The sequence below is a fragment of the Nicotiana sylvestris genome, chromosome 4 (assembly GCF_000393655.2).
Source record: "Nicotiana sylvestris chromosome 4, ASM39365v2, whole genome shotgun sequence".
In the NCBI taxonomy this organism is placed as follows: Eukaryota; Viridiplantae; Streptophyta; class Magnoliopsida; order Solanales; family Solanaceae; genus Nicotiana; species Nicotiana sylvestris.
In genome coordinates this window covers 176256311-176279831 of record NC_091060.1, presented here as the reverse complement: position 1 = coordinate 176279831, position 23521 = coordinate 176256311, and the positions used below count along the sequence as shown (strand labels likewise).

At 37.3% G+C, this 23521-nt stretch overlaps 3 protein-coding genes across 10 annotated transcripts; 1 reads left to right on the top strand and 2 right to left on the bottom strand.

The window, feature by feature from the left end:
- Window positions 1-2566: 2566 nt before the first annotated feature.
- Window positions 2567-14308, top strand: LOC104244469 (uncharacterized). Of its 8 annotated transcripts, none has more exons than XM_070172414.1 (4): window positions 2567-2672; window positions 3312-3391; window positions 9630-9714; window positions 10901-14308. In XM_070172414.1, exon 4 carries the CDS (start codon window positions 11020-11022, stop codon window positions 13990-13992), a length of 2973 nt encoding a protein of 990 aa, XP_070028515.1. In that variant the 5' UTR covers window positions 2567-2672; window positions 3312-3391; window positions 9630-9714; window positions 10901-11019; the 3' UTR covers window positions 13993-14308. The 8 variants fall into 8 exon arrangements, with proteins under 8 accessions (XP_070028515.1, XP_009798199.1, XP_070028513.1 ...); XM_009799897.2 differs by lacking the exon at window positions 9630-9714 and adding an exon at window positions 2767-2855; XM_070172412.1 differs by lacking the exon at window positions 9630-9714 and adding an exon at window positions 2747-2855.
- On the bottom strand, window positions 7629-8519 carry LOC104244468 (uncharacterized). Its single transcript, XM_009799893.2, has one exon. It carries the CDS (start codon window positions 8517-8519, stop codon window positions 7629-7631), a length of 891 nt encoding a protein of 296 aa, XP_009798195.1.
- A 297-nt stretch (window positions 14309-14605) lies between the features above and the next one.
- LOC104244470 (DEAD-box ATP-dependent RNA helicase 28) lies at window positions 14606-22614 on the bottom strand. Its single transcript, XM_009799900.2, has 19 exons — window positions 22180-22614; window positions 21598-21780; window positions 21452-21520; window positions 21242-21348; window positions 20685-20766; window positions 20425-20598; window positions 19957-20105; window positions 19751-19846; window positions 18736-18838; window positions 18593-18655; window positions 18338-18399; window positions 17925-18021; window positions 17019-17137; window positions 16892-16934; window positions 16643-16744; window positions 16157-16255; window positions 15986-16063; window positions 15280-15557; window positions 14606-15005 (listed from the first exon to the last, which is right to left on the bottom strand). Exons 1-19 carry the CDS (start codon window positions 22480-22482, stop codon window positions 14990-14992), a joined length of 2223 nt encoding a protein of 740 aa, XP_009798202.1. The 5' UTR covers window positions 22483-22614; the 3' UTR covers window positions 14606-14989.
- Between the last annotated feature and the right edge of the window lie 907 nt (window positions 22615-23521).

Here is a 23521-nt window from a genome sequence, read left to right as displayed (position 1 = left end):
ATATATTTAATTTATTTTAAGCTAGGTTCATGCATATTGTATATGATCTCACTACATTGTACAATATGAATTATTAGAATGACATACTAATAGCATTCGGTAGGATTTATAGTTATTCCCTAGTTACGGCCAAAGGCGAATTTAGGGGCGGAAGGCAGTTTGCCCGAACTCCTTTCGGCAAAAAATTATAGTGTATATATATAAGGCAAAATCTATTTTTTACATTAATATACTATGCTTTGAATCATCTTGACAGAACTCAAAAGCATAGCTTGTTGATCAAGGGGTTCAAAACTTGTGTAAGGTTATTGGTTCAATTCCTACTAACTAGAACGATGGAAACTTTTAGATTGGCAATGCCATATATAAATATAACTGAAAAGATAAAAAAAAAAAAAAAAGACAACTTGGAAGAGAAAAAAGAGGAAAATTTTGTGGGGCGGGTAACACAGGTATGGATGGGGGAGGATGGATGCTTGGTTAATAGGGGTGTACATAAGTCGGGTTAGTTCGAATTTTCTAATTATCAAACCAAATCAATTATATCGGGTTATTAAAATTAAAGACCAAACAAAACCAATAAAAGTCGGTTTTTTAATCTCAAGTTTTCTCGTGTTTTTCGGATTTTTCGATTTTTATTGTCATAAAGTTTCTATAGCACAAAACATAGAATTTGTACTCCAAATATTTTTTTAGTCATAGTAAGACAGAACTATATAAGGTGGGTTTCAATAAAATAACATAAATATGATATGAGTCACGGCATTATACTAAAATATTCAACAATAAAGATAATATAATCGCATAAAATAAATATTATTAATAAGCCATAATGAAAACAAACATAATTTAAAATTACTAATAAGTTGCTGAAATAAGTACGACTAATTAGTACTATTATTTGCATGATTAAACACTAAAAGAAAAACAAGTTATTCATTTTATCTAAACCATAGAAAAACTAAAAAAATAGATATCCAACCCTATTTGCATTCATAGTACAATTAAATTGAATATTTTTTTATTAGTATTAGTATTGATTTGATTTTGGTTTAGGATTTATTTGAGTTCCTAATATTTATGGGTTACAAAACTTATTGGAGCATCCAAAAATTATAGTTCAAGCTTGAAATAATAAGTTAAAAGATAAAACTATGAAAAATCTTATGAAATATTTATAAACTACACTACAATAAATATTTTTATGCATTAAATATATTTAAAACTTCTATACATATAATATCGGTCTGGTTTGGTTTCAGTTTGATTTTTTTAGTTAAAACCAAACTAAACCATATATGGTCGTGTTTTTTTCCCAACACCAAACCCACTTTTCAAACAACTCCAACCCCTTTCTCCTCCTCCTTCTCCTCCTTCGTTTTTTTTCCTTCTTTTTCTTCTTCTTCTTCTTTCTTTTGCTGCTGTTGGTGCTGCTATGAAACTTCAGTTCATGGGATGATTGCCATAAACATGTTTATCAGATTATTTAAAGATAAATTATAAATAATTACGTAAGTTAGTAGACAATAATTTGTGAATATTTTCACATACGTAAGTTAGTAGACAATGATAATTCTGTTCTTTTCACGTTTATTGTTTCCAAAATTTACGATTTAGATACTGTTGACAATCTGATTGTTTATCTAGTATGTTAGAAAGCTTTTTCAAAAACTTCAACTTATATAGTGCTGAAGTTTTTATCAATGAACTAAATAACTTCGGCATCTTCTGCTGAAGTTTTTGAAAAAGCTTTTATGACAAAACTAATGAATCCAGGACAAAAAAATTTCAACATTTAGTTTTGAAGTTTTACAAATAAATAACTTCAGCATCTTCTGTTGAAGTTTTTGAAAAAGCTTGTCCAGGACAAAAAATCTTCAGCTTATTTAGTGCTGAAGTTTTTATAAATGAACTAAATAACTTCAGCATCTTCTGCTGAAATTTTTGAAAAAACTTAATGACAAAACTAATGAATCCAGGACAAAACAAACTTCAGCTTAATCAGTGCACTTACAAACAAAAACTTCAGCAAATAGAGAACAAAACTTCAGCTGCTATGTTTAAGTTCAGCAATTACAAATAAAAACTTCAACAAATAGAGAACAAAACTTCAGCTACTATGCTTAAGTTCAGCAATTACAAATAAAAACTTCAGCACACTTGGTTCAGCACACTTGCAACTTCAGGCCCATCTACTAGAATACTAAAGTTTTGCGTGATTGTCTTTGCTACTTCAGTCCCGTATACTGAAGTTACGCGAAAAATAGGTACGCTTGCAAATTTTTTTCAAAGCGACACAAATTAAAACGTGACCCAAAAAACGAGTATAGACGCAAATGGCTCTGCACCATCCTTTCATAGAGAAGCCCAAGGCCCAAACATCCTACCTGGACCCACAATTTCCATCAAGACCAGTCCACACCAGTCCACTCACTTTCTCAACCCGATTCGTATCTTCTGATAGAGAAATATCCGGGTTTGGGCCTGTAGGACCCGACACGTGTGATAAGAAACTCAAAATTAAAATATAAAATATGAAAGAAATTGGATGAAGGAAGACCCACTCTAAAAAAAGAAAAAAAAAAGACATTTCTGAAGAAGAAACATTCTTTTTTCTCACTGTTTTCAAAGGGAGACAAAGCAGGGTTTTATGAAAATTACCAAAGAGGAAGGTGAGAAAAATAATACTTAATTTTTTTTAATAATTCGAAGAAGATCAAAAAATAATTTGAGCTTTGGTAATTAGCAAGTTGTTTTGGTAAGCAGAAGCAAAAGTTTGAGCTTTTGGGATTCCAAAGTGAAGCTCTCAATTAGGGGGGGGGGGGGTTTCCAATTATTTGGATCAACTAATCAAGGTAAAGTTCATTTTTTTAAAGTTATTAATTACTGCAATTATTGTTGAAATTTAATTTGAGTATATTTTGCTTTCTGTGATTGTGATTGTGTTTTCCTCTATTGTTTTGCTGCATTAATTGCAATATAGTGTTTAATTCAATCCTTTGTGTGCTATTTCTTGTTTTATATGTTAGAAAAATATGAACTTTACGCATTTTAGGCTTACAGTAGTCCAATTCTTGACTAGGTTTTCATTTTCCTATTTTGTGGTCTTTTTTAGGTTGAAATTGTTCTAGGGTTTAGCTTTAGTTTTGTTTTTCCAGTTGTCTAATTAAGTCTTTTTATTTTTTTCCTTTTCATGAAGAATTTGTAAACCCAAAATTCCTTTTAGTTTTGGATAGTGAAGATTTTGGTCCTACTATTGCATTTGCTATACACTAATTTTTTTTCCCTTCGTTTGAAAATTTTCTTTTCAGGTTGACAAGAAGTAAAAGTTCTCGGAAAGATTCAGTTTTTATAGTTTTCGTGCTTGATCCAAAAGGCATTTGAGGGTATGGTGAGTTCTCGTGTCCTTGTTTTGTTGATTGTACTTTTCTCTATTGCATGGGTTTAATCAAATACATTTGTAAATTAGGTTTTGGGGCATTCTAGTTGGTATTTTCTCTGTTGCCTATGGCGTGATCTGATGTGTAAGATTTTTGTATTTTAGCACAAAATTGCAATTGCACATAGTCCAGGTTTAGCGATTAGTTTTTTGTTGACTTACATTGGGTTTGGTGTTTGTGAGGAGTCTTTTCAGAGTGGTTAGGGATGTGAACTGGGATAATTGTGAGATTTAGAGAACTCTATGTTATAAGCAATCCCTACTTGACTCAAAGTACTAGGAGTAATTATTTAGTATTGGAAAGAAATGTGCCTAATACAGGTGAAACAAAGAATGGTATAGCCAACCTGACTAATTTGAGATTCAGACGTAGTTGTATAGGAAGGGATAGAGGCGGATGTTAACTTTTTTTGATAAGTAGATGTTACTTGTTTTCTTTTTATTTTGAATTGTGAAAAGGAGAAGGAAAAGGTGTATTGTCTTTCTCATCTTCACAATGTACAGACTAGGGGTTTATATATAGAGATTACAAATAAAGCCAGCTAGGGATATCTCTACAAATCAGGGATACATATCATATCTGATCTTCCTAGGATAAATATGGAACAAATATCTCGGCTATTTACAGAAATATATCCTCCCCAAAGCTGTTGTACAGCTATAACAAATCTTTTCCTAATCTGACACTCCCCTCAAGCTGGTGAATGGATAACTTGCATTCCCAGCTTGGTAACAAGTCCTTCAAAAGTGCTGCTTTGTAGTCCCTTTGTGAGAATGTCTGCTAGTTGATCCTTAGAAGACACAAATGGAGTGCAAATCAACCCACTATCCAATTTTTCTTTGATAAAGTGTCGATCAACTTCAATGTGCTTCGTCTGATCATGCTGCACTGGGTTATGGGCTATACTTATTGCTGACTTGTTATCACAATATAGCTTCATAGGTGCCTCCCACTTTACTTTCAGGTTTTCAAGAATTATTTTTAGCCACGATAGCTTACAAACACCTAATGCCATAGCTCTGAACTCTGATTCAGCACTTGACCTTGCTACAACATTTTGTTTTTTACTTCTCCATGTCACCAGATTACCACCCAAGAAAGTGCAATACCCTGAGGTTGACTTCCTGTCAACTAGCGACCCAGCATAGTCCGCATTTGTATAAGCTTCTAGAGTCAAGGTGCCACCCCTTTTGAATAAAAGTCCTCTTCCGGGCGTCCCTTTTAGACACTCTAATATTCTATGTGCTGCTCTTAGGTGGACTTCCTTCGGATTGTGCATAAACCGGCTCACCACACTCACGGCATAGCCTATATCAGGTCTAGTGTGGGATAGGTAAATTAACCTTCCAACAAGTCGCTGATATGACCATTTATCCACGGATAGATCTTCTGATGCTTCAGTTAGCCTGTGATTGTACTCAATACGTGTAGTTGCTGGTTTACTCCCCAATTTCCCAGTCTCTTTTAGCAAATCATAGACATATTTTTGCTGTGAAACAAATATGCCTTGTTTAGAAAGGGCTACCTCAATTCCTAGGAAGTATTTTAACTTCCCAAGTTCCTTGATGTCAACCTCTTTAAGCAGACATTCTTTTAGATATTGTATACCATCTTCATCATCTCTAGTGACTATGATATCATCTACATATACCAGTAGGACCGTTGTTTTTCCATTTCCTGAATGTCTCACGAACAAAGTATGATCCCCTTGACTCTGCCTATACCCTAGTGTGATCATTACCTTGGCAAATCTTCCAAACCACGCTCGTGGCGATTGTTTGAGTCCATAGAAAGCCTTTTTAAGCCTGCATACCTTTCCTGCCTTGGACTCAAATCCCGGCGGGACCTCCATATATATCTCCTCCTCCAAGTCTCCATGGAGAAAAGCATTCTTCACATCGAATTGCAGCAAAGTCCATCCAAAAATGGCAGCTAGTGAGAGTATGATTCTTACCGTGTTCATCTTTGCCACCGGAGCAAATGTTTCAAGATAGTCTATGCCATAGTTTTGTGTATACCCTTTGGCAACTAATCTTGCTTTGTATCTCTCCACGGATCCATCAGAATTGTACTTCACTGTGAACACCCAGCGACAACCTACTAATTTTTTCCCTTTCGATAAATCAACCAACTCTCATGTTCTGTTTTTCTCTAGTGCCTCCATTTCAACTCTCATGGCATCCTTCCATTTCTTGTCCGCTAATGCTTCTGACAAGTTTTTTGGAATAGGTATTGAGTGAAGGTTACTAAGGAAGGCTTTATGGCTCGGTGAGAAATTTTGATAGGTCATGAGTGAGAAGGGATGTTTTGTACAATTTCTGGTTTCTTTTCTAAGAGCAATGGGTAGGTTTAGGTCATCTACTTGGTCTGAGGGTTGTTCTTGATTGTTTAAAGATTCTGGAACACATTCTAAACTTGGAACAAGAGCCAGATCCGATGATTGAGCTTGAGCTGGTGGATGTACTCGCTCTTTTCTTCTGGAGTAAACCTGAAGAGGTGGTTGACCGTTACTTTGAATTCTCTCTTCATTCTGATGATTTGTTGGAAACTATGGGGTCTGGAGTCTCAACTGACTCAACTGAAGGTTCAATGGGACCTGGAGACTCAACTGATACTTCATTTTTAGATGACTCGGCAATATCTAAGTAGAACACATTTTTGGGACTATCTTTATTCTTAGTCTCCCCCTGAAGATAGGAGGTGCTAAAGAAGGACTCGGACTCTACAAAAGTGACATCGGCTAAGACAGAATTTTCTAGTTTGTGGGTGATAACATTTGTAACCCTTTTGTGTTGATGAGTAGCCAATAAAAACAGACTTGGTTGCACGTGGGTCTAACTTCCCTCTATTGTTTGAATGGATATGGACATAGGCAACACAACCAAATACTCTTGGTGTTAGGTTCTCGGAGACATTGAAGTTAGAAAAGAAACTTCTCAAGGTGTCGATGGGAGATTTCAGGCTTAGAACCTTTGATGGAACCCGATTGCTAAGATATGTAGCAGTTAGAATGGCTTCCCCCCAATAGTTTTTAGGAACATTCTTGTGAAACAACAATGATCGGGTTATACTGAGAAGATGACCCATTTTTCGTTCAACCACCCCATTTTGTTGGGGTGTGTTGACACAAGACGACTCATGGATGATACCCTCATTTTTGAAGAATGAAGACATGATTTGGTTAAAGTAGTCTCGGGCATTGTCTGAACGAAATCGTTTGATAGGGGTGTTAAATTGGGTCTTGATCATATTGGCAAAATTGGGGAAGACATAGCTCACATCGGATTTGTTTTTCAATAGGTAAACCCACGTTACCCGAGTGCAATCATCAATAAAAGACACAAACCATTTAGTACCAGAAATATTTGAAACTGTAGATCCCCCAAATGTCACTGTGAATGAGATCAAACGGAAACATACTTCTTTTATTACTGACAGAAAAAGAAACTCGCCTATGTTTGGCTAGTTCACAATCATTGCAATGAAAAGACTCTACTGTTAAACCCTTAAACAATAGAGGAAACATAATCTTGACAATTTGAAAAGAAGGATGACCCAAACGCCGATGATAAAGCCAAATTCTTTCTTCACTAGACATGACTGACTCAGATATGAAGGACCGAGGGAGAGAATTCAAAGCTTCATTCTTTAGGTTCAGGTTTCCAGGTAATAGAGCCAGTTTCTAGCCTTAGCAAGCCCAATCATCTTCTTGGTTTCCTGTTCCTGGAAAATACAATAGGAAGGGAAAAAAATTACTCGGCAATTAAAATCTTGAGTAACCTTTTGAATTGAAATAAGATTAGCAAACAATTTTGGAACATGAAGCACATTTTTAAGGCATAGGGAATTTAAGCGAACGTTTCCATATTGGTCACAGTAGCAACAGAACCATCAACAATGGTGATTTTTCTATGGCTTAGGCAAGGGGTATAGGACGAAAAGTATTTAGAAGAAGAGGTCATGTGGTCTGTTGCTCCAGAATCAACTATCCACGGGAAGGAATTACTTGTCATGATATTAGCAGTACAACAAAGAGAAGAGATACCTGAGAATGTTAGAGAATATTTACCTGTCTCGGCTGGATTACTTTTGTCTAAAGAACTAAGCAAACCTTTCAGCCTTTCAATATCTTCTTGACTGATCTCCGGATTTGACTTAGCAGAATTATCTAAGTCATTTTGGGGAGTGCTAGCAACATAAGCCTGTCTCGCCCGTATGGTTATTGTTCTGTGGTTTGCCATTAAGCTTCCAGCACCTCTCTCTTGTGTGGCGATGCTTCTTACAGTAGGTGCAATAGAGAGAATCTCTATTGATCGGTTTTGAAGCATTTGTTGGCTTGGTAGAATTGTCTGATGACTGTAGCATGCCATTCTCCTTCTGCCCAGCCCCCTTTGCAACAAGTGCTGATCCTTCTCCAGCTTGAGTGTCAAGCATAACACTCCTACGCCCTTCTTCAGCCCGTACTATTGAAACTGCTTCATTCAGTGATGGAAGTTCCTCTTTTCCCAATACTTGTACCCTTACTCGATCAAGTTCAACATTAAGTCCAGCAAGGAAGTCATATGTGTGTTCCCTTTCTATAAAGCGCTTCAAGGTTACTGCATCTTCTGGACATCGCATCTGAATGCATTGGTAGTGATCAATCTCTTGCCACAGTCCCTGCAAGAGATTGGCATATTCAGTGACCGATCGTGCCCCTTGCTTCATGGATGTAACCTTCGTTTTGAGTTCATAGATTCGGGCTGCATCATTTACCTTTGAGTAGGTTTGTTGGATTGCTTCCCATATCTCCTTAGCCGTACTAAGAAACATCACTGTATCACTTATTTCTGGAATCATTGAATTCCAGAGCCAAGACATGACCATTGAGTCTTGCTCATCCCAGGCTTCAAACTTGGGATCTTCCTTAGACGGACCTGTACCCAGCAGATGACTTAGCTTCCCTTTGCCTCTCAGGAATGTCCGAACGAACTGTGACCATTTCAGAAAATTTTGTCCGTTCAACCGGTAAGCTGCCTGGACATTTTGCAAATCACCGGTTGTGATGATAGCTGGACTGGTCTCAGTTGTTTCAGACATTTTATCCTTGACTTTCAGGTTTCAACAAGTCCAAAAGGGAAACAAAAAATTTCAATCCTAATAGAATGATGAGAAACGAGAAGGAATTCTCTCAGGAAAGAGCTTTTGGCTCTGATACCATGTTAAAAGGAGAAGGAAAAGGTGTATTGTCTTTCTCATCTTCACAATGTACAAACTAGGGGTTTATATATAGAGATTACAAATAAAGCCAGCTAGGGATATCTCTACAAATCAGGGATACATATCATATCTGATCTTCCTAGGATAAATATGGAAAAAATATCTCAGCTATTTACAGAAATATATCTTCCCCAAAGCTGTTGTACAGCTATAACAAATCTTTTCCTAATCTGACATGAATTTCTACATATATTTGCATAATTATTTGAGGCGATATGTTGCATGCTGAAATGATTATTCTCCATTTCTATTCTGGGATGCTTCAGAAGATAAGCTACAACCACTTACTGCATGTGACTTTCTTTTTCTACACGTGCTTGATGATTTTTGCATCTAATTGCAAACTCATAGGTGTAAGATCGTCTTCTTGGAATACTGTTCTCCCCCCCTCCCCCTCAAAATCAGATGCCATTTGCATGCTTTTTTACTGTTAAGGCTGTTTTTGATCTGTATTGGTTTAAGATCCTCTTCTTCAAATACTATTTTTGTCCCCCCACCCACCCCACCCCACCCCCACCCCCACAAATAACAAAAAAAAAAATCATATTCCATTGACACGCTCATTTATTGTTTAGGCTGTTTTTTATCTGTATAATGCTGAATATGGCACTGTGATCAAGCGTGCCTTTAAACTTATTTACAGATGGAGTTAATAGAGTTAATATCTTTTTTCCAGTAGGAACTACATAGAAATTTCCTTTTTGTGTGGAAATTGCACAGTTAATCTATGTTTGTTCTCATTATGATACCTTGAAAACTCAATATCTCTCTTTTATTGACTATGGGGATGACACCGGTATAAATTGATCGAAATGGATAGTGATGATTCATATAGCTGATCTCTCTCATATAAAAAAATGAAAATCTTAGAGCATCATTACCGATTAGAAGTACATACCCCAACATAGTTACGAGTGTAATTTTGCGCAGACACACTGATCAAAAGGTTTGGTGCAGACATACAGAGGCGGACCTACATGTTGCAATGAGGGGTCACCGGACCCCGTAAGCTTCGGTAAATTTTTTGTATATGTACATGTATATACCTTGAAAATAGTTAATTTAAAGCACTTGGCACCCTGAACAGTAAAAGCCTTTAGGGGGCACTAGTTGAGCAGAACACAGTGCCCCCATTGTGTAAAAATCCTGGATCCGCCTCTGCAGACATATCTCCCATCCACTTAAACACTACCTTATTTTCTAGCCAGTAAGCATTTACTCCTCTTGAAGTTTTATTTTCCAGTTAAATTATATAAGTTATTTTTCTAGAAAAAAGACGTCCCTTGGAGTATCTGATTTGAACTTGGAACCTCATAAATTCTTTGAACCTTTTTGACCGCTGCTCACTCTGCTTGCATCATGGAGATTCAATCGTGTATACAAACAATTATAATATATTGTTAAATGTAATTCACCCACAGGAACTGAGAAATTTTCTGACCAAGGGGATTCAGCTGAACCCCCTTGGCACCATGTAGGTCCATCGTGTTAGGAACATCGTGTTTTTGCTCTTCTCATGTAGGCAGTTTTTCACGTGTCGTAGGTGCTTATTGTAGATTTTCTTGTCCAGATTGTCACCAAATTTTAGTTGCATTAGGTGGAACATGAGGCAATTTGGATCCTTTAATATATACATCTATGATGTGTTTTAGATGCATATTGTGGTGGTGGACTAACTGGGACCTCCTCTCTCAGTTTATACCAGAATTTGTTATCGGCTGATGCAAAAAACTTATATTCTATCTGTTAAAATATCTCATAGTCAATCATTATAGTTTTTGAAAAATGAGCACAGGTATGTACTCTATTTATAGCATAGTCAAATCTGTTTAGTGATGTAGGAGGTCTTCGACTAGTACTTTTAGGTTTGCAACCTTGTAGGAAATCTTGAACTTTCTAATTTGCATGCTTTTACTACTTCTCTATGCTAAAAGGATCAATTAACTACACCTCAGTCTCAAAATTAGTTGGGGTTAGCGACATGTATACTCTTATGAATATTCCGCTCCTGTGTTTGAAGGATGGAAATTGATCTAACATGTAAAATAGAATGAATAATCTCTTGCGCCAACAATGTTATCATTAGATATTCAATTGTACGGGAAGTAGTATTTTTATTTTTCATTTTGGATCAGAGGGATAAGTTATGAAAGCATTGTCTCTAACCTATTGAAATCATGTTTGGAACTTCTTTCCTGCAGGGAAGGTTGGAGAAAATTCCTCTGCTTTTCTTTTGCCGGATATGAAAGATTACGGGTTAGCATGTTAAGAAAATCACTTTGCTTCTTGGAAGTCCTATCCTTTGAGGCAATAATACATCATGACACTCGAGGACTTCTTTACCTTGACTGAGATGAGTAATGGGCTTACAGCGCCTGCTCGAGTCCAGGAGCTAGTCTCTATCATGCAGAAGGAAAAAGAGCGTGGTGTCAAGAATACTATTGAAATAATGAGACATTGGACGGCTGTTGCAAGCACAATAGCTGCAACTGAGAATAAAGAGTGTCTTGAACTCTTTATCCAGCTAGATGGTCTTCACTTTACGAACAGTTGGTTAAAGGATGCCCAGGAGTTGGGCAGTGACACAAGTGACAATGTAGCCGAAGAGACAATCACTCATTTTCTACGAGCGATTGAAAGACTGCATGTCGACAAGGAGAAATCAGTTTCCTCTGGAATCATGATGACTGTGAAGAATCTCCTTGGCCACAAAAGTTCTAAGATACAAGAGAGGTCTAAAGTATTGTTTGATAGTTGGGAAAAAGAAACAGATGAGGATGCAGTTTCAGTGGGCGAGGAAAAAGTACAGGCATCCATTGATGACAAGACAAGAGTGATCACAAATGTTGTGGGGGAAGTTGTAAATTCAGAACCTTCTCTCGGGGGCGTTTCTCCTTCTGGATCCAGAGAAGAGAAGAGCGAGGAACACATCAATGAGAATAAACTGCTATCTTCAAGGTCCGGTGACATTCATCCGTCCATAGTTAATTATACTGAGGCATTGGACAGAAATTTGCAGCATACAATGTTGGAAGATGGGTCTCCAAATTCTCCGTCTTTGGCAAAATCTGCTAGTGAAGACGAGGAAAAATACCTGACTTATCATGCAGAGAGTAGCGCCACTGCTATTGATACATCCACTTCTGCAGTGGAGAGACACTGTAGTCTTGATAAGCAGAAAGATATTCCTGTTTCAGAGTCTGTTAATTGTTTAAACCACGTGCAAGAAGTCGGCAGTCCAGAAAATTTAGACTCAGCAGTGCCTAAACCATTAGATAACAAAACCTTCTCTTCAGGTCCTGATGCCAGAGAAGATTCAGAGGCTGTCTCTGGTCAAGATTTACAAAGACAAAATGATGCCAAAAATGTAGATGACGGTAAAGAGATATTTTCTGTTGATAATGTATCAGTGGCCAGTTCGAAGGGAAAAATACCAAAAAACAGTGTCTTTGCAACTCATGACAGAGGCAATACAGTGCTTGGAGCTAAAAAAGAGAGAAAGTACGACATTGACATACTGCAAGATTCTCCCAACAAGCATAATGTGGAGCATCCCAAGGATTTGAGTATTGCTTTGATGAAAGTGGATGTTGGTGGGGATGAAAAATGTGTTAGTAATAAAAGTGAGGATGATCTGGAAACTGACACTGAATTTGAAGTACCACAAAGAGGTATTACAATATGTAATGTGCTTGAAAAGAAAGGTGATATTGAATTAGACTATGGCATCATAGATCCTTTAGAAGTTGCTCGACAAGTTGCAATAGAAGTTGAGAGAGAAGTCCAAGAGAGTTGCAGTTCTTCTGAGAAAACACGGGAGAGTAAGGTTCATGAGCCTGATAGCCCAGATTCTAGGAGCGCAAATGGCTCCAATGAGGAAATACCAAAAGGAATGCCTGTTCGGCCTGAGGTTTCACTTGCATACTCAGAAGCTGGCCCAATTAATGTCACAGAGAAGCTAGAGTCCTCTCAGATTACTGATGCTGCTTTGGATCTTGAATCCAATGACCAAAAAGGGTGTGATTTTGATTTGAATCTAGAGGTTAGCTCAGACGACATAGATCGACCAGGAAATCCAATCTCCACCTCCATCTCTGTTGTTTCTGCTTCAAGGGCAGCAGCTGCTCCTGGAGTCCCTGTTCCTCCTTTGCAGTTTGAAGGGACTCTTGGATGGAAAGGATCTGCTGCAACTAGTGCATTTCGGCCAGCATCACCTCGCAAGATTCCTGAAAGTGACAAGGCTGTTTCATCTGGTGGGAGTGACAGCATCTCAAAACAACAGCAAAGTTGCCTTGATATTGATTTGAATGTAGCTGAAGGTGGGGATGATAGACTCGCCGATCTAATTACTGGAAAACAAGCCTCAGTATCATCTACTCTTCCTTCAGGGGAATCTTCTGTTGAAGCTAGCCCCAAAAAATTGGCTAGGCTCGAGTTAGATCTGAACTGTGCTAGTGAGGAGGGTGAAGCACCAACAAATTGGCGGGTGGAAAGAAGACTCTTCCCGGATAGGGGCGATTGGAGTCACTCTCCATCATCGTCGTCATCATCAAAACAACCATCATTAAGAAACTTTGATCTAAATGACCAGCCGACTTTTCTCCATGATTCTTCAGATCTACCTTTCTTCAAGAAGCCGTCTCAGTATACAAACACCTCTGGAGCTATTAATTCAGGTGATTCTGTAGTATCCATCATGGGCATGAAGGTAGACGTCAACCATAAAGATCCTGTTTCTCGGTCTGTTATGTTACCAAATGGCAGGATAGTGGAAAATGCAGTTGATCTTAGTACTGCAAGAAGTGGTTTCTTGGGAATGGGATCTCCATTTCCGTATACCCATTCTCCTGCCACTGGATACAATGGCATCACACCGGCTCCTGCCATGCCTTTTCCCTCGGCGATGTATGGATCCGGTGGTTCCGTCCCTTACATGGTGGATTCCCGGGGGGCACCTTTTGTGCCTCACATTTTGGGCTCTGCTTCAGCAATACCACCATCCTTCTACCACCAACCATTTGTTATAAGCATGACTGGTGCACCTGTTTCTAGTGGGGTGATGCCACCAAGGAGAAGTCTAGATCTCAATACCGGCTCAATACTTGAGGGAGGAACTAGAAACCACAGAGGTACAATGCAGCTTTTTGATCAAGGACCGACCAGGTCAATGGACGACCACTTTAGGACCACCTCAGGACCCTCAACCAGTTCAAGTATCGGTGGGAAACGCAAAGAACCAGATGATGGTTGGGAACCTTTCCCTTTTAAACTTCATCCTCCACCTTGGAAGTAGACTTAATTTATCTGGTTTTCCTCGCGGGCTCGGTTAACAGGCCAGTGTTTATAGCAATAGGTGAATCCCAGGTAGGAGAGACTAGTGATTTAGTGGGGGGCCATTATATAGCTGAATAAAGACTCAATTTCTGAATGTGATATGATTCTTGACATTACTTGGCATAGAGAAGGTGCTAGGTTTAATTGTCTCAAAAGTGTAATTTTAACTTTGTTATTTACTTAGCGTTTCATTTAGGGTCTCTGCCAGCACAGAGAACATGTAGCTGTAATTTCTCATTTACATCAAAGAAATTTAGAAGAATGTTTCTTGTCTCTATTATGTTCTTTTATTCATAATCAAAGTGTCCCCTAAATTCGATAACTAAGTGTTGAAGAACTTAAATTTTAGCTCGAAAAGAGGTAAATTTAGAGTAATAGAAAGTTTCCACGTAAGATTTTAGCGAGTAATGACAAGCATAGAGAAAGTTCATTAAATCTGAGATAACTTAAATTGGCTAATTTGGCACAAAGAGTAATTGACTATTGACAGCTTATAATCAAAAGTAAGGGTGAGATGGATATTTTGGTGCATAATCATACAGCTTAGAGTCAAAAGTAATTAACTCATATACTACAGGACAATGAAGTTAAATTTAAGATAATCAACGGTGTGTTATCAAAATTGAATACACGTACAGATACATGCTTTACATCTAGTAAATGCGCAAGTCCAAAAAGAAAATATGAGATAAATACACTCCAAAAAATGAAACTAAGAACAACCGAGGACCTACTCATAAACTAACATGTACGATTCCCTCGTACAAGCTTCTCAGAAATATCGATACAAGGCCAATGTCAGCAACACTTTCAGAAACTACTTGCAGCAGGATGGTATCTTAATTCATGTCAGCACCAAAAGGGCATTCCTTCGTTAGGAAACGATAGTCATGTCCGATGAGCCTACCTTGCTCCAGTTATCTGATTTTCAGTTCATCACCGCTGTATTGCTAGTGTTACCTCCTCTTGTACCTGCACATTCAAATCCCTTGAGAAAATCTCGTACATAAACATGAAGTACGTTAAAACCATGCTCGGAGAACTGAGACTCCAGTCTCGAGTCTACATCACCGTGGCCTATTTAAGTATTTAGCTACTTTTCGAAAATAAATTTAATAATTTATCAAATTAAATCAAGTTCATAATTTTTCAAGGAAAATAGTAAAATGCAAGTTATACTCTTGACAGATTCGCATACATATCCATCTGAGCTTAAGAATGAGAGAAGTTTTTAATATAGTCATACCGTGACTTGCTCTTGAATGAAGACTTCTTCTTCATACCCCCATGATGTGGTTTCCTTTGTTTTTTCTCACTCATATCATTTTGAAAAAGATCCTGCATTTCATCTCTCCTTGATTCAGATACTCTGGTTTTTGGTTTCAATTTTTTCCCTGTCTTTCTAACAATCTTGCCAGCATCAACTGCCTTGTTCACAGCCTTGACTGCTTTTGCACGACGATAAGCAAGATCAACTAGGGAAATCCCAGATTTCTCTTTGTCTTTCTTTGTTTTCCCTTTGCCCTGAAATGGTTGAAGGAGCAAGATAGGTAACACTACCAAAGAACAATATTAATATGTTAAATAGCAAGCAAAGTACGTATTCAAATTGCTTAGTTCATGAATTCGGGACCACATAGATTATTATGTTTGCAACAGCCCTCATTCTCAACTGATTTTTTCTCAGTCCAATAGCTCCCATTTTCTCGAAAGTATTTTCAAGAGATAGAGATTCATTTAAAATATCCTTCAACAATTGAAGATGTTGGAAAACATTTACAGAAACGAACCAAAATCCAAAGATGCGATATATAGAAATATGGAATAATACCATAATATCATCGGAAAATCAGCATATCTTCCAGGTTTCATATTAAAAAACTGGCATATATAGATTGCTAGAGACGACAATGAAATATGCAACAAGAGTGAAGTGAAGAGGAGAAGCTTACTTCATCTAAATCATCTTCATCTTCTAATTGCTCTCGGGCAGCCTCCAGCTTCCTCCTTTTCTTCCTCGGCAGATTTTTCTATAACAATCAGATAAACAATGAGAACGATGAATGACAGGTCGAACAAAAATTTGTACTCAAATTAACAAAAAGCACAAAGATGACTAGAACCTCCCGCTCTCGCTTCCTCTTCTCCTTCATCTTCAGGTCTTCCGCTTGTTCGGCACTCATCACCTTGCTTTCGGAACCATTTTCTTTAGCTGATGATTCCTGGAATATCATTTGCATTTCAGCAAAACTTTTAATCAACCAGTACTGTATTGTTTCAAGTATAATATAAAGGAATAATTGCACGGGCTAAACTGCAACATACTGTCCTCGCATTTCTTGCTCATGACCTTCTCAATACACCTGGTCAATTCAGACTATGATTCAAGCTTGTTATTCCTTATTTTTACTATCGATACATTGGCCAACCAAGAATTTAAATTTTTTTATTCAATGAGCCATGCGAATGTGTATCCTAAAATGATGTAGGAGTAATTAGTTTTACAAGGACAAAAAGAACAAGCACTATAAGTAAATGCCAATTAGGACTTCATGCAATCCTATAGAAACATCCATGCAATCCAGATAAACAACAAAGTAAAAGGTCACCTTTGCTGCCTTCTGGACAAGCTTTTTCTCCTTTTCTGTGACAAACCATGTTCTTTTGGGGCGTGAATAAATCTCATCCCTGTGGGCAATCATATTCTCAGCCTGCAACGTTAAAACAACACGTCAAACTATGTTATGCAGCATTTATCTAATGATTTTCTTCTTTTGGAGGGAGAAGGGTCTTAGACGTCTAAAACTACATGCAATTGTCCATTGTAGGGTTCCCAAAACTCTGTTGTGATACATTACCTTAGCTGCTTCCATCTCAGCTTTTCTTAGTGCCATCTCTTCCCTGCAGTAAACGAAAACTTAAGTTAGTTAATAAATAAGCTCTAATTCTCAAATTCAGTACAAATTTAAGGTGATGAAGTAACACCTCTCTTCTTGCATAATTGCAGCCACTTGATCTTCCAGCTGTTCAATTACTTGTGCCCACTTAGCTATTGATTGCTCTGCTACAATTCGACTCCTCAGCCTTGAACCAGCTCGTTTAACCTGTAACATAACTTTTTAGCCTCCATGCACATCTTTATTTCAGGGTGGCATAGAAAAAGTTGCAGTTTGTGGGTCTATATGGTTCTTATACCAGATAGTGCATAGTCATCAAAATGATTATTTTTATTTTAAACCATAAATAGTGCTACCTTCGTTTCAATTTATGTGAACCTACTTCTTTTGTAGCTCAATTTAAAAAAGAATGACTACTTTCTAAATTTGAAAATAATTTAGCTTAAACATTCCATTTTACCCTTAATGACATTTTTTTATAGCCACACAAATGTTATGGAATTTTGAAGACCACAAGTTCCAAAAGGTCTAATAGCCACACAAATGCTGTGTCATGTTTAAGACCAATCAAATAGGATTATATAAATCATCGAGTGAATGATCAATAAGGTCTTATCCCCAAAAGCAAAAAAAAAATCGTCAATATGTTGCTTTTGTCAAAGAACTAAAAGGCAAGATATTAGAACTAGCAGCACCGAATACATCTAACTAATCAATGGTTCCCAAAATACAATTTTCCTGATTAGAGAAATGGTCGCAAAGGAATAATCCCATGAAGCTGATCCTAAACAGAATTCCATAGGAAAAAAGGTACTGCATGGTCAGAGATATGATTAAAACAGTAAAAGATATTAGAAATTCACCAAAGACCTCTAATTGATCAGTGATTTTAATCATAGAATATCCTAACAGTCGAAAAGAGGACTTATGGAGTAGGACTCCTTAAGTGACCGAACAGCTAAAAGATGTTTGAACAGAGGGGGCATGAACTCACAATGGCTTTTAGAAGAGACCTATCATTGTCTGTGACAAATGTAACGGCATACCCTTCTCTACCAGCTCTAGCCGTGCGGCCCACTCGATGAACATAACTGCAAAGGAAAAGCAAATCAGGACTACATGAAGTACGTAAGGAGTTAACTCATTAAGAACTAGAAGATGGAAAAAGGTAAAAACGAACTCTACAATCCGCACTCCATTTTAAGTGGGTTGTTGCTGTTTTTAGTAATAAACCGACAATAGGTACTAAAACCGGCAATAGGCATAATGAAAAGAAAAACATCTAAAGAAGTATTTTAAAAAAAGGAATCGTCAAGCTAGGAAAAGATCAAGAAAAATAGAACATTATAAGCAAGTGAGTTGTTAAGTGTCAGTAAACCAGCATATGCAACCAGAGTTGGAACTTACCTAGTAAGATCACGTGGACAGGCATAATTTATAACCGTTTGAACACCAATAATGTCAAGGCCCTGATAAAGGAAGAAAAATACAGTCAACAGTAAAATATTAGAACATAATAAAAGAACATAATTCTAATTCTGCTCCAAGGATAACAGCAGGAATACAGATATATCAGCAGGACATAAAAGAGGAAGACTACATGCTTTTACAAGTTCATGCTTATAATGATCATATGAAACCAATCGGATAGGAACATCTTACACGAGCGGCAACATCAGTTGCAATCAGAAAATCCACTTCCTGTTTTCTGAAAACTTCCAAAGCCTACAGATAAAGCAATCGGTAAGAAAGCATCTAGACAGATTATTTATATGATTTCCGACAAAACATTTGACGGAACATACATCTAGACGTTGCGCTTGCGTAAGATTTCCATGCAGCTCAGCTGCTTTGAAGCCAAGTAAACCAAATATAATTTTCAACCTATGTGCTGCTTGCTTTGTACCACTGTCAAGATAACCACAAAACTTAGCCTTGCTGACCAAAAGATAAGCCAAGTGGAGGTCTAGAAGATAGATAAGAGAAGTGATAAAGTCAAATTTTGGCGAAATCAAAATGAACATTGGAGTCTCTACGCCAATCAAGAGTCCTGGTTATTAAAATGATGGAAAAGCATTAGAAGGATTTTCAAAGAAGTATTTAGTAGGAGAAGAGAATCACATTTGTTAGACTTATCTTCAAAATTATATGAAACAGTCCAACTTGTTCAAACGAAGGGTCACAAGGAAAGTGCATTTTACAGCACTTTCCTCTGTTGATGGTCAATATTTAGGACCGTTACATCAGTTATTATTTCAATATCTTCCACTGAACTTTGCCCAATTCATAACGCGTACTACACCATCCAATTTAATTAGATAGTTCTGGTTTGTCTTGGTAAAATTAATAAATCAAGTGCTAAAATGCTTTTCATCATCCACGAAAAAACTAATGAGCACATTTGGAATTTGAAATGGTAACATATTGGAATATGCAAAATTGACTTTCTGAACTATTATACTATATCAAAAAAAAGGACAGCGAAACAATGACTAACTATTTGCATGGTTGGAACGTATTTTGAGTATGCTCACATTAGAAACCTAAACTTTCAGGTTGATGAAAACACAAGCATAAAAGTGAACATACTACAAAGGAACTTCAACCAACGAGAACTGCATAAAGGTGTAAACCTCATAAAAGATTAAATACATTTTAGGCCAAATTTCATATGCCCTGCCAATGCTTGACTAGACAAAAGAATAACTTCCAAGTCTATCTGGCTAGAAACTGTATGTTATAGTGCATGAAAATTGGTACCCAGCAAGATGTACCATAACACAATAGAAAATGCAACTTTCTGTACAGTTAGCTAAAAACCTGAAAACAATCACTTTGGAGGTGAAGGTCTTGGTGCACAATGCAAGAAGAACAGCTTCTTGATTTCCTTCACGCATTCTCCGTATTCTAACTACCCTGCAAACAAGGTTATATCAGCTTTCGCGCTTGAGAACTTAATGATTGAGATTCCATTTCTGAGAAAAGAACAAATATTAATTGCAATGTAGAGCTTGCCGATGTCTTACTCTTCAGTCAATGTTGCTGGCCGTTTCGTTGATGGATCAGCTGACAGGCGCAAAGGTTTATTCAGAGATAGCTTGATAAGCTCATCAATTTCCTCAGTCATTGTCGCAGAAAACAACATGGTCTGTCTCCGCTTTGGACACAATCTAACCTGTGTATAACCCAGGACATGTCATTTCAAGAGCTGAAGCATGTATATGCCCATAGGACATCCTTTTCTATAGAGTAAACAGTTAATTATATTCTATACCTTGAAAGTTCTCCATAGTAAACGAATGTACTAAAACTTTGTCCTTCCAGATTGAAGATATAGCTTTGTATTAGAGTCGAAGTTTGTTGACATGAATTACAGTTAAGTTTTAAATAAGATAGTTGTAATCCTTTTTTTTTTTGGATGGTTATAAGATAATTATTTCTCACACAGCTATCTTAGCTCTATAGGAAAGGAAACCACGATGTTGAAGGCATACCAGTTCATGAATTTCAGCACTGAAACCCAGCTCCAGTAGTCGATCGGCCTCATCAAGAATCAATACTGCAAGATCATCCAAATCAACTGACTTGGAGTTCCGTAGATGATCTATCATACGTCCTGGAGTTGCCACGACAATATCAGGCATTGATCTCAAGGCTTGTTCTTGCACCTGAAATAGAGCACGACATTCCCGTAATTGTTGGAAGCAGTAGCCAAGCTTTTCCTAGGAAAGATCTAGAAAAGCTTTAAACATACCTTGGTTGACAGACCACCAACAACCAGACAACATCTGATATCTGTCATAAACTGCGCAAGTTTACCTATCATACTATGAACCCTGGATAACACAATTAAGACATAACCTAGTCAATCCATAGTAGAGCCTGAAAAGAATTAATCGACATACCACACAAAACAATAGTAGTTTGTATATACATTAGGCAAAATATTTAAATTTTCATTCAAGGGGCAAACAATTCTGATCTTTAAATTTTTAATAAAGTTATGATTTTGGACATTGAAGCCTTATATAATTGCTGGATAATTAACGTCATCTGTATTCCTGGATGGAATTTCATGTAGCGGGAAAACGTATTTGCAGTTTGGAACCCAATAGTTTCTTATTTGATCGAAGGCATATCTGATGCCAAATATAAGTAATAGCCTCAGTTGCACAAAAAGGGGACCTGCTTTGGCACACGAGTAGCGGAAGCACCAGAAAATATAATGAATGAGAACAGAACAAGGTTGAGAAAGCAGCACTTAAAATTAGTACACATATTTTTTATAAAAGAGAAGATAAGGAGACGTACTGAACAGCCAACTCCCTTGTTGGAGTAAGAATAAGAACCCTAATTGCAGGCCTATTTTTTGGACGGTACAACAGTCTCTCCAGTGTCGGTAAAGCAAAGGCAGCTGTCTATAGAGGCAAAATATAGAAGAAGGAGCACAAATCAAAACACAACCAACTAACACAACTAGCTAAATATAAGTACATTAGATCTAACATCGCAAAATTGTACCTTTCCAGATCCTGTTATAGCACTCCCACAAATATCTCGGCCCGTTAAGGCCAGCGGAACGCAAGCAGCCTACATCGGAGTAACGCACATTAATACACAAGTTGAGACTACATTCAGGGGTAACAGAAGCTGGCAAAGAGAAACACCTGAATCGGGGTGGGCTTACTGTAACCCAATGCTTCACAAGCTCGAAGCAACGGCCTTGAGATATGGAGCTCCATAAACGAATTGGCTTGAAATGAAACTCCTTCTGATGAGGCAAAAAATGGTTTTTTTTCGCCAACATTGGTATCTACTTCATCATCACCATCCTCAGGTCTATACTCTTCCTAATATTATGCAAGACATATAATCGAACCAATTAATCAACTAATCTTAAACATATCCATTCCAATCTATGTAGGCCCAATTCATTCCAGTAATAAATAATTTTAACTTCTGACACAAATAAAAGTTCTCTTAACACTAACATTCACTAACTGGACTAAAAATTCAGTCCCAACTAGTTGATACTCACTCTGTCCCGTTTTATGGGCACACTTTCCTATTTAATCTATATTTAAAGAGAAAAAAGGCTACCTTTAAGCTTCCTATTTCAATTTATAGTCACACAAAAGTGTATACATTCTGTTCCTAGCTAAACGTATCAAAAATTATTTCGGAAAACTTCAACAACAAAAAAAGATACTTCTATTTAAAAAAAATAGAGAAAACGGGAACAGTTTTACTTGGCGGTGAGGTTCTGAGTCATCGGGATCAGAATCTTCTTCGACTGGTTTAGCTATAGGTTCAGACAATTGTTGACGGGCTTTTGATATTTTAAAATCAATAGACGTCGTGCTACGGCGATTGTGTTCATCGGCGACGGATTCGGAATAAGAAGAGAAATCCCATGGAGATTGTGTCTTCTTCTTAGGTTTGTTGTCGGCATCTTCGTTATCTTCTGCTTCTTCTTGTTCTTCTTCTTCATCGTCATTCTCCTCGTACTCCACTTCTTCGTCACTTGGTTGTTCGAAAACAAAATCTGCCATTGGAATACGGTACTAAGATGACTGCTGGTTCGTGCTTTTGTGAGGGTTTTAGAATTTGTTTTGAGTTACAGGGTTTTACTATAGTTGGTCGTCTGGAGTTTGGAGTTTGGACCAGAGTTGTAACCTAGACACTGGTGTATTTTATTTCTTTTTTATTTATTCGCTTAATTTCGTTCGTTTTTTTTTTTAACAACGCATTTTATTCTTTTCCAAAAGAGTACATTGAGCTGAGGGGGTACCAACATCTCCTCCTTAGTTCATCTTGAAAGATAGACAAACCTATCTTTTTACATTTTGAGATGAGGTAAATGCATTTGGACTGGGAATCCATTAACATTGTGAAGTATGCATAAATACTCCATTCTATACAAAAGTTGCCTCTAGTACTAACTACCTTACTACTATACAAAAACTTCATGATCATGGTGGTTGAAATGAAATGTTGTCTTTCTTCAATTTGATCCTTCGAAAGGAAGGGAAAAACCATCTATCCATGTTCATCAGGCCTCTAACTTGCGGAGGGAGTTCAGTAAATTCATGAATTTTTTTAGAATGAGCAAGCGTGTGGCTATAATTGGCAAGTTTATCAGCAAGTTGATTGCTCTCTCTGTAATAATGCTTAAGATTATAGCTTGACTGAATCTTGAATTCTTTAAGCTCCTCAATTTCTTTAGATATCCTCTAGAATTGTACATTGCACATTTACACAATCAACAATCAATTTAGAATCACTCTCAGCATTGATATTCTGTACTCCATTTAACATGCACCATCTTATGCCATAATGAAGAGCAGAAGCTTCTGCCCAATTGCTAGTATATGTGCCTAGAGATAAGGAATAGGCAAAAATTAGGCACCCCTTTTCATCCCTAATCACACCTCCACCACCACAATTCCCTTGTTTGCAACTACCATCAGAGTTCAATTTGAGAAAGGGGATGAAAGATCTGATCCATTTAATCACCATGGATTTTTCAAAGTGGATTGAGCTCCTCATTAGTTGACTGATATCATTCCAATGTGGACACAACTGTACTTG